The 18,918-nt window shown below is 34.9% G+C and overlaps 1 protein-coding gene across 1 annotated transcript; it reads right to left on the bottom strand.

Annotated features, from left to right (window-relative positions):
• Positions 1–17,411: 17,411 nt before the first annotated feature.
• On the bottom strand, positions 17,412–18,517 carry LOC141651495 (uncharacterized). Its single transcript, XM_074459203.1, has 2 exons — positions 17,967–18,517; positions 17,412–17,874 (listed from the first exon to the last, which is right to left on the bottom strand). The coding sequence occupies exons 1-2, from the start codon at positions 18,515–18,517 to the stop codon at positions 17,412–17,414; spliced, it is 1,014 nt and encodes a 337-aa protein (XP_074315304.1).
• Positions 18,518–18,918: the final 401 nt, after the last annotated feature.

Here is an 18,918-nt window from a genome sequence, read left to right as displayed (position 1 = left end):
ATTTGAAAATCTCTTACAGGTTCACAAGGGTATACTTCGTATATTTAATCAGTTGATTAACATTTACCTAATAACGGTTGGCTTGCTAGAAAGTTTGACGTTATTATCATACAGATGGCGGTGATCAACTGGTCCCTAAAGGTCACACCTATAGGATGTGTTTGAGAGATGTGGTTATAGAAATATGATCACATTGATGCCTAATATGACTAAACAGTTAGTCAATGTTTTGATGAGACAATTATTTAATGAAGATTAAATAATATTAGTTGAGACAATTAATCACAATTCGTAAATTGAATATAATAAGTTATATTTAATTAAATGTATGTAATGTTAGCTTGGACGAATTAATCTGTTAATTCGTAATTAAATGTAATCGGTTATATTTAATATCAACAAGTTGAATGTGTCATAGTGGTAATAGTGAGGGTACACAAACCAAGAGGTCATGGGTTCGATCCTCACTAGATGACAATTTACACATTTTATACATTTTTGTATACTACCAAAATATTTTTGGTAGGTAAATAAAAAAACCGAAAATAAGAGAAAGAGATCTCTTATTTCGGTTAGGGTAGCCGAAAAATAGGAAAAGAAATATCTCCCCCTTATTCTCACTTAATTTCGGATATAATAAGTGAGAAGGAGATCATTTCATAACCTAATTTTTCAGCATTTTCTCTCATCTATCTACACACACAAAACCCTAAATATTTTACAGAAAATTGGGGATCTCATTCTAGCAATTTGAGGGGTATTTCTCGGAGCATCTTGGGTGCAACTAATAGGCGAATATTATTGCGATATAGTTCTTAGGCCGAATTATCAAGGACCACAGGTTGATTTCTTCATTCTCTATTTTGTTTATGTAATTTAATTTTATGACTAGCAATCATCGTCATTAAATTCGTTATAATCCTTGAATATAAAGGGATTCATACAGATTAATCCCACAATTCAACCCAAATCTCTCATACAAAAGCCAAAATGTTCAAAACCCTCAACCAACATACACCCCACCCCCCATGAGAAACCAAAATAAAAGACCCTTTTACAACCAAAACCAAGGTTATCAAAATCAAACTACATACAATCAACAAAATGACCAAGGTTTTGATGTTCAAAAAGCGGTCCTCCAAATGCAAAAGAATCAACAAGAATTTTTCACTCAAATGCAAAAAGATAGCCAAGCAAAAGACATCACCATCAACAATATCCTAGCCCACACAAAAATGTTGGAAACTCAAATGACCCAACTAGCATCTTCAAACTCTCAAAGACAAAAGGGGCAATTACCACCTCAAAGTAATCCCCCAAGATATGAAACGGTTAGTGCCATTCACTTGAGGAGTGGTACGAGATATGAAGGACCAAAAAAGCAAGTTGAGGATGAATTTGTGGAAGCTAGTGACAAGGAAAGAGTTGTGCAAAACTCTAGGGAAGAAGAACCCGGCAATCAAGAAGTTTCAAAGAAAAGTGAAGAAAATGCCAAAGAGAAGGAGCCCATTGTGATTAGACTTCCATTCCCGAGTCGTCAAGCTAAGCCCAAGTTTGATGACCAACTTGGAAAATTCATGGAAATTGTGAAGAATTTAGAAGTCTCGATTCCTTTCACGGAATCGATCAATCACGTTCCGGCCTATGCAAAGTACATGAAGGACATCCTTACGAAGAAGAAATCAATCCGGAAGCTTGAGACTATTGCCTTCACTAAGGTGAGTAGTGCCATCCTTCAAGGGAGTTCACCTCCAAAACTCAAGGATCCAGGAAGTTTCTCCATTCCATGCACGATTGGTGACACTACAATCAACAAATCTTTATGTGACCTTGGAGCAAGTGTTAGTGTCATGCCATATTCGGTTAGCAAGAGGTTAGGAATGGGAGAACTCAAATGTACCAACATCACGCTTCAAATGGCGGATAGATCAACAAAGACATCTTTAGGGGTATGGGAAGATGTTCCCGTGAGAATTGGAAAATTCTTCATCCCGGTGGATTTCGTTATTGTTGACATGGAAGAAGACTCCAACATTCCTATTATCTTAGGAAGACCTTTCTTGCACACCGCGGGAGCGGTGATCGATGTGAAGCATGGAGAACTCACCCTTGAAGTGGGAGATGAAACCATCACGTTCAATCTTGACAAGACCATGAGAGCTCCCCGATTGCATGAGCCATGTTTTATGGTTGATCACTATAGCCGAAAGGATGATAGGAAGAAGTTGGAATTTCAATGGAAAAAGAAAGAGGATGATGCTCCATCAAAAGAACAAGGAAATAGCAACAATGAGAGCTTGAAAAGCTCACCCATGACAAGTGAAGAAGATGGCCTCATTGGCCAAGACAAGAAAGAAGGAGAGTTGTCTCTATCAACTCAAGAAATTTTTAATGATCAAGTAGACGAAGTTTGCGGTCTTTGGGATGATGAGTTCGAAGGGATATTCAATCCCTATATTGGTAATGCTATGAACCAAGACTATCATGGAGAACAACAAGTGCAAAAATATATTGAGGACCTTTATCATGATAATGAGCAAGCTTTCGACTACTTCTTCAAGGTGTTGAGTAACATCAACAGCACCTTGAACATGCCCCCTTAACATCTCACATTGGATGAGAGTTTGGTGGAGTCCTCCCTAAACCACCATTTGTAAATATTCTAACTCCCTAACTTGTATTTAAATTATTACATTGCATTTTTGTCATTCTTGGATTTATATTTTTGTGCCTTGATCAAGATATTCATCATTTTGAGAGAAGTGAGGGAGGGACTTATGATTTTATTGATGTGTAGTGCTTTACCTTAGTGTGGGGATAGCAATTGCCTAGGTTATTCATGCCTTTGTAGTGCCTCTACAATGAAGAACACGAGAATTGAAGAATGAAAATGACACGGGTTACGAAGTACCCACGGATGGACCTGAATCCGTGTGGTCAAGGAGGAATCCGAGCGGCTAAACGGACAATCCGCTGTTCCTGAAGAACCCGGGCGTCCAAAGTCACCAGACGCTCGTCTGGTAGAGCTGCAGAATACAAAAAACTGGTCTCTAAAGGAATCCGAGCGTCTCAGCTGAGAATCCGCTCGTCTCAGTTTGGACGGTCGTCCTTCACAAAAGACGCTCGTCTTTTCAAATGGCAAAAATCTGGGATTTTCTCTGGAAAGGAATCCGAGCGTCCACCCAGAAAGACGCTCGTCCCTCCCCAAGCAATCCGCTCGTCTTAAAAGCAATACGCTCGTCCTGTGGCGTCTTTTCCTGAGCCAAACATTAAGGAATATGAGCGTCCCGACACCTGGTCCGCTCGTCCTCCGTTGCGCTTTCAAATATAACGGTTGATTTAAACCCTTTTTTCTCTCATTGATTCTCATTTCTTCAATATACAAACAGTACCCACTACCCAAAAACCCCAAAAACCCTCATCCTCTCCATCAACAAAATCAAATTTCCTCAACCAAACTCAACCAAATCAAATCCAAACTTTCTCACAACAAAAATTAATCACTCCTTTTGCAACAACAAGTGATTCAAACACCAAAATCTTCAACCTTTGAGTCGATTTTTAGGATACAAAGCAACATTCATTCATCCTAAATCAATTTGGGTATAACTAAAAATTAAAGATTTCAACCTCTCGTTGGTGTAATCAAGCAAAGGAGAATGGCAAGAACTAAAGGAGGTAACAAGGCACCTCAAAATAAGACATTTTCAAAAGGCAACTAGCTCTTCAAGAAATACAATTGTGAAAGGCATTGGTAGTCCATGAGGCAAGGTTGGAGGTTCAACAATAAGATCCCCCTATGGAAGCTACAACATCAACAACTCCGGTCATTGAACAATTATCCAATTATCCGGAGGTAACTTTCACTTCCGACTCTCATAGGGAGAAATTCATTCTCTTTGGTAAGAAAACCATCATGCCTACTAAGTTTATTTGTGAAGATGCATTGTCAAAATTGGGTGTTCTTGAACAAACCAAAACCTTCTTTGAGTCTATGGGATTGGGTAAATTGTTTACAATGAAAGAATTGACATACCCCTCCCTCACCTTGGAATTTTTAAGTTCTTTGAAAGTCACAAGGGTGGAGACTCGAACCAACATCGAGTTTCGTCTTGAAAATATTGATAGACGCATAACTTATGGCGAATTGGGTAAGATATTAGGCCTTAGTGATAACCCGAAATATACAAAGACTCTTATCAAGTATGACCCCGCTCCTCATTGGATGACAATTTCCGGAAAGAAATTCATACGCTTTCATGATTGTCGTGCTCTCTTAGTCCACCATCTGGGTATTATAGTCTGGCATAAGGTCATTGGGAATACTTTGATAGCTAGAAATGGCACAAATCATCTTACCAAACTCGATTGTATTCTTCTTGAGTCGGCCTTGAACATTGGGAGGGAATTTACCAAGCCATACAATGCTCTAAGACTTTTGGTTGAACGATGGCTTAATGTCAATTGTGGCAATGAAGGCACCGCCTTTATTGTCAATGGAGGACTAGTTACCCATTTGGCTAAGCATTTTAACCGGGATTTCAACAAAAACAACACCTATGTGCCGGTTAAAGGAGGTCATCTTGTTGATATGGACACCATGATTCACAAGTTCAAGTGGGTCAAGCACAACACTCTTGACGACAAATATGGGTGGTTAACAAATGAAGCTAGATTCTTCACCTTACCTTCCAAAATTTGCCGATTGAATGTTCACCGACCAAACTACCTTCTCCCACTCTCCGAAGAGACCGAGTATATCATTCAACAACAGAGGGCCGAAATTGCCAAGCCGTCCTCCTCCATTATCACCCCACCTTACCCATTTGAATACCACGAGTTCAAACCCAAGGATGTCGAAGTGGGAAATGATTACTTGACACATCTCATGAGGGAAATGCACAGGCAAGCTTACAATGATAGAGTGGATGCTTACAAGGCCCAATATCCGCCCCTCCTACATCTAGCTAGGCAAGGACTTCTTGATCCGTCTTGTCCTTTGCCTAGTTGGGCGGATAGGGAAGTATTCTTTCCTAGCATTCCTAGTGGTGGTAGACTGGGTGGAGAGGAAATGGTTGTTGAAGAGGGTGGTGGCCAAGAAGGAGGAGAAGAAGAAGAGGTTCAAGAAGAAGAAGTCCAAGAAGATGAAGAGGAAAGTGAGGAAGAACAAGCAAGTGAAAGTGAGAGTGGACATGATTCCACATCTATGGAGTTTGATGATGCCTCAAGAGATGATGATGATGATGATACAATGGGTGAGGATTAGCAAACTTTGGAGGCTTCTACATTCTTACACCTCCCTTATGGTTTGTCTACTTCTCTTGTTTTTATTTTATCTTGATCATTTATTTTGTGGAGTCCTAGCAACATTGGAGGCCTAACACCTTGGCTTCATTAAGGTGTTCTTTATCTTTGTTCCCGACTTGTAAAATCCAAAATGACAATCTTTAGTTTCTGTTGGAGTTAGTGTCCTCCACAACAGTGCGTTAACATAATAAATCTCATTAATAAAATATCATCAGATATTTATTTATTTGATCCTCGTCAGTTGATTAACGTAAATCGATAACGGTTGGCTGACTAGAGTTTGACGTTATTGTCGTGAGACGGCGGTGATTAACTGACCCCTTTCGGTCACACCTAAAGGAACGAATCCCAATAGACAACTAATTAATTGTATGAGATACAGTTTATTTAGTCCCTTGATTTGTAGACTAAAAATTTAGTCGATTATTTTTAGAGAGATTTCGAGTTGCGAACTCGAGGAGCGGCGGTTATTATTTAATTATGCGATAATTAAATAATAAGTTTTGGGAAACGGGTCTTAGTTAATTAACTGTTAATTTACTAAAATTGTACTAATTGATTAATGTGATTAATATTAGTACGTAAATAATATGTGTAGTGGTACACGTATATTTACGGAGTGAATTGGACGAATTAATTATGGAAGTATTTAAACATGATACGATGTTTAAAATAAAAATTACACGGATTTGTGCGACAAATAGAAGAACTAACATGGACCCGTAAATGGTGAAGTGGACCGTGTAAAATAAGTGTAGTGGATGATTACTCACATAATCATTTTACTTTATTTGTATACTACCATAATTAATCTTATACAAGATTTTGCATGTGATGTAAGATAAAAATATAAGACAAAATTGTCCACTACCACACTCCACCCACCCGCCACTTTCCCCCTATATACTCCATCTATTGTTCACATTTTTACACTACCTTACTTCAACACTCTACATACTTGCATGTGAACATTATTTCTCCATCTCTCTATAATAATAATTCATCACTACTAAGTTGTTAGTATACATAAATAATATTACTAAGATTAGTTAGTAATATTACTAATAATAATCAAGGGTTCAATATTAACAAGTTCTAGTTCATACTTGTTATTATTATTGGGTTAGTTCTTGGGTGCAACAAGAAGGAGATCTTCTATTTTGAAGATTTGCAAAGAGGATCTCCCATTGGTATAAGCTCAAGAACAAGCTAGTAAGGTGAACTAGTTTGTGCCCTTTTTACCACAAATTCAATGTAAGGAAATTGTTTTTCCTTATACTTTCTTTTTATGCTTTCATATTAGCATGCATGTTACATAGATCACCTAAATGATAATTTATGAGATAAATTAATTTTATTAGAGAGTCTAATATGGATCTATGATCTTTCAAGTGGTATCAGAGCTTAGGCTTGTAATTTGCATGTTGATTTGAAGCATTTTAATGAATTATGTGATAATTTATAAAAACTCAAAAATGGTGTTAGAAGAGGTTTTAGCACGAAATTTTTAGGACATGCATACCTACTGATCTCAAAAGGTTTGTGGTATTTTTGGTGATTTTTTGAAGTTATTTTGATATTTTTAATGTTTTTTGGTAGAAAATCGAGTCAAAATGCCGTATTTTAGTAAAAAATTGACTAAAATTAGTTAAAAGTTGATTCGGTGCATGGATTTTTTATGGTAGTTCATGCATGTTTTCTACTGATTGTATACAAAAAGTTGAAGGTTGGTTCGAATTTTTGCATGTTTATTGATTTTTTGAGTTAAAAGTCGATAAAAGTCAAATTAATTAATCATAATTTTGAAACTTTTGATTATGCCCATGATAAATTTATGTACATTTAAGAATATTATTTAAATGTCAAAAGTGATTTTTCATGTATGTTTTCACTTTGTTTTGATGTTTATTGGTTTTAGTGGTTAAAAACCGATAAATATCGATCTTTTTCTTCACAAAATTTATCCGGAATATTTGGGCAATTTTTCTGACATTTTGGTGTTCTTGGGAGTGTTCCAAAATACTCAAAAAAATTTTTTTCAATTTTTTGGGTAATTTTTCAATTATTTTGGATTTTTACTTAAATATTATGATTTTACCGATTAAATTAGCAAAATATCACCAAATCAAACTAATTATTTATCATAAAATTAGTGAGGACTAATTTTGAGGTTTAAAAGAGTTTGGACAATTATTTTGGAAATAAATGAGATTTAAGAGTTGATTATTGATTTTTACATGTTCAAAATCGATTAAATCCACAAAAACCGAGATGGATACCAACGAATGATAGATAGGGCGATTTTGGCATCAAATTTACAGCATTTTAAGCATATTTATTTAAGTTGAATGAATGATTGTCATTTATTTAAAGTATTTATCTTGTTGTCCCTAGTATGGCCTAGTTAATTTTAATCGTTATTACCCGAAATGAATGGGAATATCGATTTGTTTGTAATTAAATACGATCTCGTATCGTCGGTTTGTAATTAATTAATAGTTTTATTTATTTTATTAATTAATGTATAATAGGAATAGCTATGTAATTCATTTGTAATAGTTATTTTTACCGGCGTTTCCAAAAGACGGATTACAACAAGACGGAGTCTATTTTTGGAAGGTGTTCCAAATTCCACAAGATAGAGCCACTTATGGAATGAAGAGGCAAGGGACCAAGGAGTTGGTTTCCGAAATGTAATAGACTATTTTTTATTAACTAGGTGGCCATACTAGGATTTAATCATATGCTTACATGTTTGCTTGTTTTATTTTCGCGCATGCCAAAATCGCCATTCACATGCATTTTTATTTTCGCGGTTGTCAATTCACGTCATTTACATTCACCGAATTAATTCACTTATAAGGAATTTATGACTAAATTGACAAGATCTCTCACATAACTAAAATTGAGATTAGCCTTACCAATTAGTAACACCTATGAATCTCTTGTTCATTAGAGCCACGCTCGTCCAAGCGCGGTGTTCTCTTTTTACCTTGGGTAAGTAGGGTGGTAAACGGTTATCACACGCTAAAATTGGTTGGACTCAACGAGATATAAGACGGTCTTGTGTTCCGGGGCTAGTAGATGAATTTGAGGAAATTCGTCGACCAAGAGTTCTAGAGGTAGAATTAGTCAACGTGACTTACCGAATTTACGCAATTATGGGATGTCTCGCCCAAGCGATGCTCATTTTTGTTTAATATTTGGGTCTTGTAATCATTTATATAATTTAGTGGGAGGTCATTATATAAATGCTAAAACTTGCTAAACATGTTTTTACAAGTAATTTTTTAAAACAATGAATGTTAATTTTTCCTTTTTGTTGTAGCATTTTAATTCGCAATGGCAACTTCATCAACTCCATCGACTACTTCACTAGGCAAAGATTCATGGGTAAGGTCCGTTATGGACAAATGTATTTTAAAAGATGACGGTAGTAACTTTCTTGAATGGGAATCCAACATCAAAAGTGTCGCGTTGTCCGACAATGTCCTCACTTACTTGACCGATGCTCCTCCAATTGAGCCCGGTACAAGAGCTTCATCGGCGGTGCGGACCGCCCATGATGAATATGTGAGGATGTTGAATGATATCAAGAATGTGTTGATATGGTCAATATCCCCAAAGCTCAAGCTATCATGCATTTCTTTAAATGCTTACGAGATATTCACTCGTATGATCACTATGTTTTCACAAACACCTAAAGTCCGTCAATACGATGCGGCGGCACGCTTCTTTGAAGCTAAGCTTGAGAGGGGCCAAAAGGTTGGTCCCCATGTACTCAAAATGGTCGAATATGTTGACATCCTAGAGCGTCTAGGGTGTAAGATTCCTAACACTCTTGTAGTGGATCGAATCCTCCACTCACTCCCCACCAAGTTTGCCCACTTTAGGGTAAACTACAACATGAATGACATGGATAAGAGTTACCATGAAATTCATGCACTCCTCTGTTGGAATATGTGTCCTTCGACAATAATGCGATCACAATTGTCGATCATATTGATCACATGTTTAAATCTCATTTTAAGAATACGTAAGGGATGATTCATTTTATAGCCAACTGATCAACATTAATCGGTAACGATTGGCTTGCTAGAGTTTGACGTTACTGTCGTGGGACGGTGGTGGTCAGTTGATCCCTTAAGGTCACACCTAAAGGATGATGCCCTTATCTGTAAAGTTGATTAATTGTATGACGATACAAGTTGATCAATTCCTTAAAATTGAACAATTCATTTGTGAGAGAGAATATTGATATCTTATAGTAATGGGATTAAATAAGATTTATTTTAGTAATTGAAAAGGCGTGTTACTAAAATTGTTTATTGTCTGAGAAACAATAGAGATATGAATGAATGGTTAATTATAATTTCAAGATATTGTGAATTATAATTAAATGACCCATTTTATTTATGTGATCAAGTATCACTAGTCAATTTATTGTATGTAATTTAATTAATTTATAAAATGATATTTATGTGATAAATATACATTAAATTAATTAATAACATGCAACATGCTACATGTGACATATTGTGTGACAATTGACAAATTGACAAAATAAAATGATAGTCCATTTTATGGAGGATGGACCGAAATATGGAAGGAGTGTTAGTGGGTTTTGGTTATTTTATTTTATTTGATAAAATGTCATGATGATGCCTACCTACAACTAGCCTTACACCTACTCTTACACATCTTACACATCTATTTCCTGTGAAGACAAAAAGAGAAAAGAAGATGCCCTTAGTTGGACTACTCCAACCGTGCTCCTCCTTCACTTTAAGAGAGAATTAGTTCTCTTATTTCATTCTTACATTATCACATGCAAAAGTTCATGCATTATTCTCTTTTCTCTCTTTAATCTTCATCAAAACATGAGATTTTTGATTCAAATTGTTCATAAAAGATAACTAAAATTATTAATGTAATATATAAGTGTTAGTAATCAATTTTAAGGTAAACTACTAAACTAATATCTAGCTAATATTATTTAGTGGGGATAAGGGATAATCTTGGGTGCAATCAACAGGAGAATCTCTACTTTGGGATTTTGGAGGATCATCCTAATATTCATTATAGCTCAAGAACTAACCAGTAGGAGATCTTGTTGGTGCCCAAATAGCCGAATTTATAATGGTGAGAAAATCTATTTTCTTATCTCTTCTTATTTAGTTTGCATGCAAAAGATCACGAATTAATTTTATGACTAAATTAAATTGTAACATATATGAATATGTTGTATAATGAGATATAGATTTCTAACAAGCGGTATCATGAGCCTTAGGTTGTTTGCATGCAAATCGGTTATTATTTTTCCGGGTTATGCGATTAACAAACAAAACTTATAAATTTGTGTTTATTATGATATATCACGAAATTTATTTGCTTGTTAAAGTTTCTGATCCTAAATTTTTTTTAGGATTTTTGGGTTTATTTATGGATTTTATTGTTCATTTTATATAATAATGGCATTAAAATGTGATTTTTATGATAAAAATGTCAATTTTGGACGAAAAATAGCTAAACTTCGATTTTTCTGGTGATTTTTGGATATGTTTTCACATAAATTATCTACTGATGGCCTGTAAATTTTCATAATAATATGAGTTGTTATGCTCGAAATATGGATTTTTCAAGTTAAAATCGTATTTAAATGAGAAAATAGGTTAATATGAGTTATATTTCGAATCTGGTCATAGAAATTTAGTATGTTGTCACATACAATTTTACAAGATGTGTGTAAAATATTTGGCAATAATGAAGTCTTTATGCATAATTTATGAATTTTTGATGAAAAATCACATAAATAGTGACTTTAATTAGTAGAAATTGTTAAAACATACTTCATGACTAAGGAAAAACGTCACATGTTGCATTTTATCACATATTTCAGATCTAAAAGTGAAAAGTTAAGAAAAATAATTTTTCTCATATTTTTTATTGTAATAATTGTTAAATCGGATAAACCGCAACATTTTTTTTCTCAATATATTTCGAAATTTTAACCTATGTTTTTTAGCATTATGAGTGTCATGGTATTTTTCGAGAATGTTCATGAGTTTAAATTTCAAATTTCAAATTTATTTGAAATTTTTATGATTTATTTGAAGTTTATGACATAATATTGTATTTTTGAGTCCATTTATGAACAATTATAAGAAATATAAGTTAATTATTGTCAATATGTTAGTGGAGACTAATTTTGAGTCCTAAGTTGGTTAGGGTAATTAACTTGTACATAAATATGAATTTATGTAATTATTGTGATTATAAAAGGTTAAATCACGCAAATCCGTAAAAACCGATTAATATACGATAATGGCTCTTTAAAGGCGATTTAGCATAAAATTGGGCATGTTCATACATATTAGAATGCTGCATTTTATTTATGATTGTCATAATTTTATTTTAATTTTATGTAATTTTACTTAGTATGGCCTTAGTTTTAATTGGTATTACCCGAAATGTATGGGAATATCGATTCGGTTGTAATTATTGTGATCTCGTATCACCTTTTTGTAATTTAATAGATTTATTTTATTTTAATTACAAATGTATAATAGGAAATTATGTAATTTATTATGTAATTTATTTATTCCGGAGTTCCTTGAAGACGGTGCCACTCGAGAAGGCGATCCATTAAAGAAAGTATTGCTTTGAAATGCGTGCCAAGACCGAAGCTCAAGGGACCAAAGGAGTTGGTTTCCGAATTTGTAATAGTTTATTAGATTTACTATTTTAGGAAGGCCATACTAGGATTTTATTTATGCTTTGCATTTTATTTATATGTTGCATGCATCGCTAAATCGCCATAACTAAAACATGCATCATCATTTTATCGAGTTTATCGACCGTGTCAATTACAATTATCGTAGTTCACCGCTTTAGTTCACTTAAAACGTGATAGATAATAAATTGACATGACCTCTCGCTAAAAATAAACAATTGAGACTTAGCCTTACCAAAAAGTAGAAACCATGAAAACCTATTTCGTGAGGGAGTGCACTCGGCCACACCGGGGTACAAACCTTGTTAGGTAGGGAAAGTGGGTGATAAATGTCTATCCACCGAATTCATGTTGATGAGGGTTTCATCGGCCACACCGTGCCCAAGTTAATGTGGGTTTGGATCATGGACACATTTATTCGAAATTTGGATTGAGCTCAACGGAAGTATTCGTGACCGTAGTCGCATGTGTTCCGGGCTAAAGATAAATATTAATGTAATTTTATCGACCAAGAGTTCTAAAAGTAAAATCGATTAAAGAGTTAATCCACCGAGTTATATTGATAAGGTATTCATCGGCCACACCGTGCCCAAATTAATATAAATTTGGAACTTGGAATCATTTATCATAGTTGGGTAGAGGTCACTATGTAAATGCTTCACTTGTTATTTACAAGTATTAATAAAACGATAAATGTTAAGTTTTCCACTATTCCGTTATCATATTGTTCTATTTATTTACCACAATTCATATACGATATCATTTCGATTTTTGATTCAAATCTCCATTAAAACATCGTAACTACAGACAAATATGAATTTTCTTCTAAAACCTCGAATTGTCCATTGTAAGGATCTCTTGTGAAGAGTATAGATGGAAGTTATTTGTGATCAAAAGGGTTTTTGATTCTTGACTAACATATCTATTTACAATTGTTTCTCATATGCTTAATTAAGTCAAGTACTTTGAAACGTTAAATCATTTTGGTAACTGGATTTGTTGGAAATCAAAATTGACCAAAATACCGCAACCACTTCAATGAAAGTTTTAAGACTAAACGAACGAATGAAGAGTAGTCTTCATGAAATTCAATTTTGCTTCTCTAAGCAAAGACTCATTGAAATGAGTGGGAGCATTCTCTTAAACCGTTAAGAAAAGGATAAGGTTCTAAGAAGTAAAATTAGAATGGAATTGATACAAGGTAATGTTAAAAGTAACGTTATTGAGAATAACAATACTAAACCTATCATTCCCGACCGATAATGTTTCCATTGTCTTAATTGTTGGACGCTAGAAAGGAAACTACCCCAAATTATTGAAGAATCAACAAGTTAGTTGTGGGACATCTAATGGGACCTTCTTCTTTAAATGTTTATTCGATTAAACATAAATTTTCCTAGTAGAACTTCGTCAATATTAGAAACTAGTGGAGGTTTTCATCATTGTATTCGATACATAAGATGATTAGAATATGACGACTAGCAACAATGATGTCGAGAGATAGAGTCATTATGTACTCAATCTAGTTTTGGGTTTATATTTATACCTTAATAATGACTATTAAGTTATTAAACTCTAGATAAGAATATAATTTTGGTAAGACACAAAAGAGGTTTCACTTTTGTAACCCTATACACCACGATTTGATGTATGGCTAGCCCATTATCAAGGTGATTATATTCTAAACAAAACTAGAATGATATATCATGTAGATGATGCAAAACTCAAATTGGTAACCCAAGATTAAACCTTAAATTCTCAAATGATGAACGCAAAGAGTTATCGAGTACTCTTGAAACCATTAGATTGTTAATGGTATATGCGTATCTTGTATTCAAAGCAAGATGTCTCGTGCCTTTTGGTTGAAAAGTAAACCGAGGTTTTAAATCATTGATCCAAAATAGGTTGATCATTTTCTTTTACCAACGATTTAAGTTGACGCTAATATGTTCACTTAATAAGGTAAATAGAGAAATCATTGAAGAAGTTCAAAGAGTTCAAAGAATCACGATTTTGTCATGATGGGATTATCAAAGCGTAGACTTTGATATAAGCCAAAGGAAATGTGATATAGTATCACAAAATTAATCTCTCTTAGCACGCATTATGGGATAATGTGTGGTTGGATAAAGAATTCAAACGCTATTCGATATGGTTTGGACTTCAATCAAGTTACTTTGAGTTACTTGATCCTTTTGGGGAATTTATCATTTTTGTCTAAATTATTTTTCCACTAAATCTAAAACGAATCATATGAGATATGAAATGGTAGGGTACCATGTTTGTAAGTTTTCAAAAGAAACAAATGCTCATTTTTTCTTATTATAATCACGAGTACAACGGGTTTGTGGCTCGTGAAGCTGTCTTTCTAGAATACAAGTTTATTCCTAGAAGACAGAGTGGGAGAAATTATTCAAAAGCCACAAAATGTTGTGTCACAAGAAACTGGTCTTTCTTGGCTACATGAGACGTTTTGTGTAAGACGTTGTACATTTTGTGTATGACGTTGTTTCTTCAAAACCTAGGAGGTTAAAGCCATCACTTGTTGAAGATGATGAATTAGTGTTACTTTTAAGAAAGTAAAGAGCTTACAACTTACAAAGAAATTGTTTGATTCAAGTTACTTCTGGAAAGTAATGAATATATGACTTACATAAGAGTGTTTAAGTCACAACTCAATACAAGGCTTAGAGCCATGAAAATCCGAAATAAATTCCGAATGGAATTGTTGGATATCAAAGAGAGATATCAAAGCTTGATTAGTTGCAAAGTGTTTTGCACTATTCGGATCTTCTTAGGGATTGTATTTCATTATGATGATATACATATAACGAGTGAATCTAAAACCCACTTCTTCAATTAGAAGGAATGTATTCAATACATGTCTTGAGTTTTGTAGATTCTTACCATCCTAAGATAATGTGAAACTTAAGAGAGGGTCTTAAGTAGGACATCAATGAGTTGGAATCAATGTTTTGATCATGTTATAAAACTTTTCTCGATAAGTTGAGAAGTTGTGTTTATACATGGAGTTTAGTGGGAGTTACGGTAATTTTAATTAGTCTTATATGTGGATGACATATTGATCATTGGGAATGATTTAAGACTTTTAGAGTATTATAATACATCTTTAATATCTGGATTTATGGAGATAAATCTACATGATATTAGCGTCAAATAAGAAGTCTTATGTTGATAAGATTCATGATTAGTTCAATCGAGTTGAACACATTTGATTGATTCAAATTGCTTCCGCTGCCAGATCAACTAAATGAGTAATGATGTATAACACTTCACATACTTTGAGTATGATGAATTGGAGTTGTTCAAATCGAATTTAAGTAATAGTTACCTAGTAGCCATATAGATTATCCTTATGTGCTTGAGGAAGCATTAAGGATGTAAAGTTAAGTGTTTTGATGCAATTCACTAATTTGTGTAAGGGCTTACACTAATTACTGTTGAGATTGTATAAGGTTTCGGACAAAAACCGTATTCAAAACACCTGAAGATGGTTAAGGAACCATTGTGGCTATGTTATTTAAGAAATGGATTTGTTAGAATCGTTCTAGGTAATAAAGAATAATGAGAGATGCTTACAACGGAAATTGAGTACACTTGCAATCATGAGATGTGCAAGAGGATGGATCCCGCACACTGTGAAAACAGTGGGAGCTATTCTAAGGCTAGAGAGCTTATGTCTGGATTGGATTTAGACACGTACTCAGAAAGTTTTGTAATGCAAATGTATACTTTACAAAGGAAAACGAGTATGTAGTAAGGTTGAGTAAGGTACAAGAAGTTGATAAAACCTACTAAACAAAGCCTTCTCATGGGCTTATCATGATGAGTCATGTCATATGTCATTTCAATTGCATTGAGATGAACAACTACATATAAGATGAAAATGGATTATAAAAATATGAAGTAGTAATCAGGTATTGACTATTCATATGTGATAATCACATTTGTCGTTCGAGTTTTTAAATCTGAAAACTCCTTTATACTTTGTTACATCCAAACGGGTTGTAAAGACAACATTGAACCCCGTTAAAGTGAACCCGGATTAACATGGTATTCGCCCATAGTCACTTGTATGAGGTGACGTCTCGAAGTGACTAGAGTGTGATGCGATTGATGGCAAGTTCAAGTGTCATAGAGTCATATGAGAATGACTAGTCGATCACATAGGCAGACGGTTAGGAACACTTTGTCGGGCTAATGACCGCTTATAGAGTTCTGGCAAATTTATATAGCCTGGTCGTGGCGAGAGCTACTATAGTATTCTAATGAGTCGATTCTTTTGACTAAAGACTGTTCGCCTAAGGTGGCACAGTTTCAGATTAACTTTGATTTGTGTTACTACGACCTTCGTAAATGGGGTCAAATGGGCATATTTTGGGTTATGATGGCTGTAGCTAGTCAAAGGGAATAAGTGCGATAGGAATTGTCCACCCCCTTGTCAGGGTTATAACAATATCTCAGGGCCACTCGAGGAGTAATGAACTGGAAATGCGTGGCCACGCTAGGAAGGTATCTATGGTAGATAATTCCGGTCAATCAGTTATTCTCCAGATCGAGGAAACCACTCTCGATGTGATCACTTGCAAGTACGACCTGAAAGACACCTTGCATTGAGTGGGAGATAGTAATAGGACAAGAGAATTGGTGACGCACACTTGTCGAGGACAAGTGGGATATTGTTGGGATAAGTGTCCTCCGACAATAATGCGATCACAACTGTCGATCATGATGATCACATGTTTAAATCTCATTTTAAGAATACATGTGGGGTGTAATATTTTTACAGTCAACTGGTCCACACATATCGATAATGATTGGCTGACTAGAGTTTGACATTACTGTCGTGCGACGGTGGTGATCAGTTGATCCCCTTAGGTCATACCTATAGGGAAATACTCTTAATTGATTATTTAATTAATCGTATGCCGTCTGAGTTAATTAAATTGCTTAAAATTGACGGATGATCTTGTGAGTAAAATTAACGTGTCTTCTTTATCTAATTCGATTATATTAGATACGGTCTAAGTAATTAAATTGTTTTATTACTTGGATAAAATTATTGTTTACGAAACAATTGAAATAGAAATTGAATGAATAATTTATTATAAATACAAGACGTTGTAATTTATAATTTGATAAACCGTTTTGGTACAAGTAATTACGAATTACTAGTCGATTTTGTAAATGACATATTTTATTTTATTTTTTTTTGGGAAAGAGTAAGTTATCATTGATAAAGAACAAAGTCACCCATACAATTCCCTTAAGCTTTTATCAAAAGCTTTAAGGACAGATTTTAAGAACCATTTACAATTGAATGTAACCAATCATTTGCTCCTAATATTTTTTATTCTAATCCAGAGCATTTTATACGCAACAAAGTTTCCTCCTTACACCTCTTTACCACCTGTTGAGGATGAGGTACTATCCCCTCAATCCGGCATTTGTTCCTGCTCATCCAAACATGGTATATCAGACTAGCAAGAACAACAGCAATGACCTGTTTTAATAGCAAAGAGCGAGCCCGCTGTTTGACCCACCATTCCATCACCCCTTTATCTGGAGGAGCAATCTTCAGCCAAGTTGCAGCCAACTCCAAGCATCTGCTACTAAATGGGCACTGGAAGAACAGATGCTCAACTGTCTCTGCATTGCACCCACACAAAAAGCACACATTTGTCTGAGTAATTCCCATTCTCAACAGTCTATCTTGAGTAAGAAGACGTTTGTGAGCAGTTAACCAAACAATGAAACCATGTCTTGGGATAATTAATCTGGTTGAAGTCCAAGGATGCCAGGCTATATCAGGGCTATCATTAGTCAGCCAAGTATAACCCAACTTAATAGTATAATCATGAGTGGTAAGAAGATGAGGCTTAACTAGTTCCTTAGCCCAGCAGACCTTCCTCCACGCCCAACTTGACCCCTGACCAGGTAAATAATCAATCCAATCTTGGTCCTTGGTCCTTTAGTGAAGACCCACCAAGCATACTTCACTATGGCTGCCACATTCCACCAGATCAGATGCTTGATGCCTAATCCCCCTTTCCTTTTAGGTTTGCAGATATTCTCCCAGGAAACCAAAGCAGGACTCTCCCTGTTATCAGTCCCATACCAGAGAAATCTTCTACACATTCTTGCAATTTGCTGCAGGACTGTCTTTGGAAGGATGAAAATGCGTGCCCAATAATTATGAAGAGTACTATACACTGACTTTATGAGTACTACTCTGCCAGCATATGAAAGTCTCCAGGCACCAACCCCTTTAATCCTATCAGTGATCTTTTCCAGAAGGCAAGTACAGTCATCCACACTCAATCTTTTTGGAGAAATATTTACCCCCAGATATCTGAAATGAATGGTCCCTCTCTTCATACCTGAAGCTTTGACCAACAAATGCATAGTCCCCTCATCAACTCCATTACTATAGATATTTGACTTCCCTTTGTTCATTTGCAAACCAGAGGCTTGGGAAAAAGAAAGGAAAGCTCTCAACATCAGGACCACAGAACCTATATCCCCTCTACAAATGACATATTTTATGAGTATGTTGATTTTTAATATGTTAAAAATACATTACATTGTGACATGTCATGTAACATGTTACATGTGACAAAATTGACAAATGACAAAATAAAATAGACTACCCATTTTATTTTAAGTGTGTCGAAATAATGGAGGGAGTGTAAGATTTATATTGTGTTTTTATCTTAAGTGGAAAACACAATGAATATATCTAACTAGTAGCCATGCACACCTAGCTTTTGAGAAGAGCAAAAATAAAAGGCATTGGGCATGCTACCCAAGGCTAATTATTTCGGCCACCATAGGTAAAAAGAAAAGAGTTTTTCTTT

This window comes from Silene latifolia, chromosome 4 (genome assembly GCF_048544455.1).
Source record: "Silene latifolia isolate original U9 population chromosome 4, ASM4854445v1, whole genome shotgun sequence".
Lineage (NCBI taxonomy): Eukaryota > Viridiplantae > Streptophyta > Magnoliopsida > Caryophyllales > Caryophyllaceae > Silene > Silene latifolia.
The sequence above is the reverse complement of the archived record's forward strand: the minus strand, read 5'-3'. Positions and strand labels throughout refer to the sequence as shown.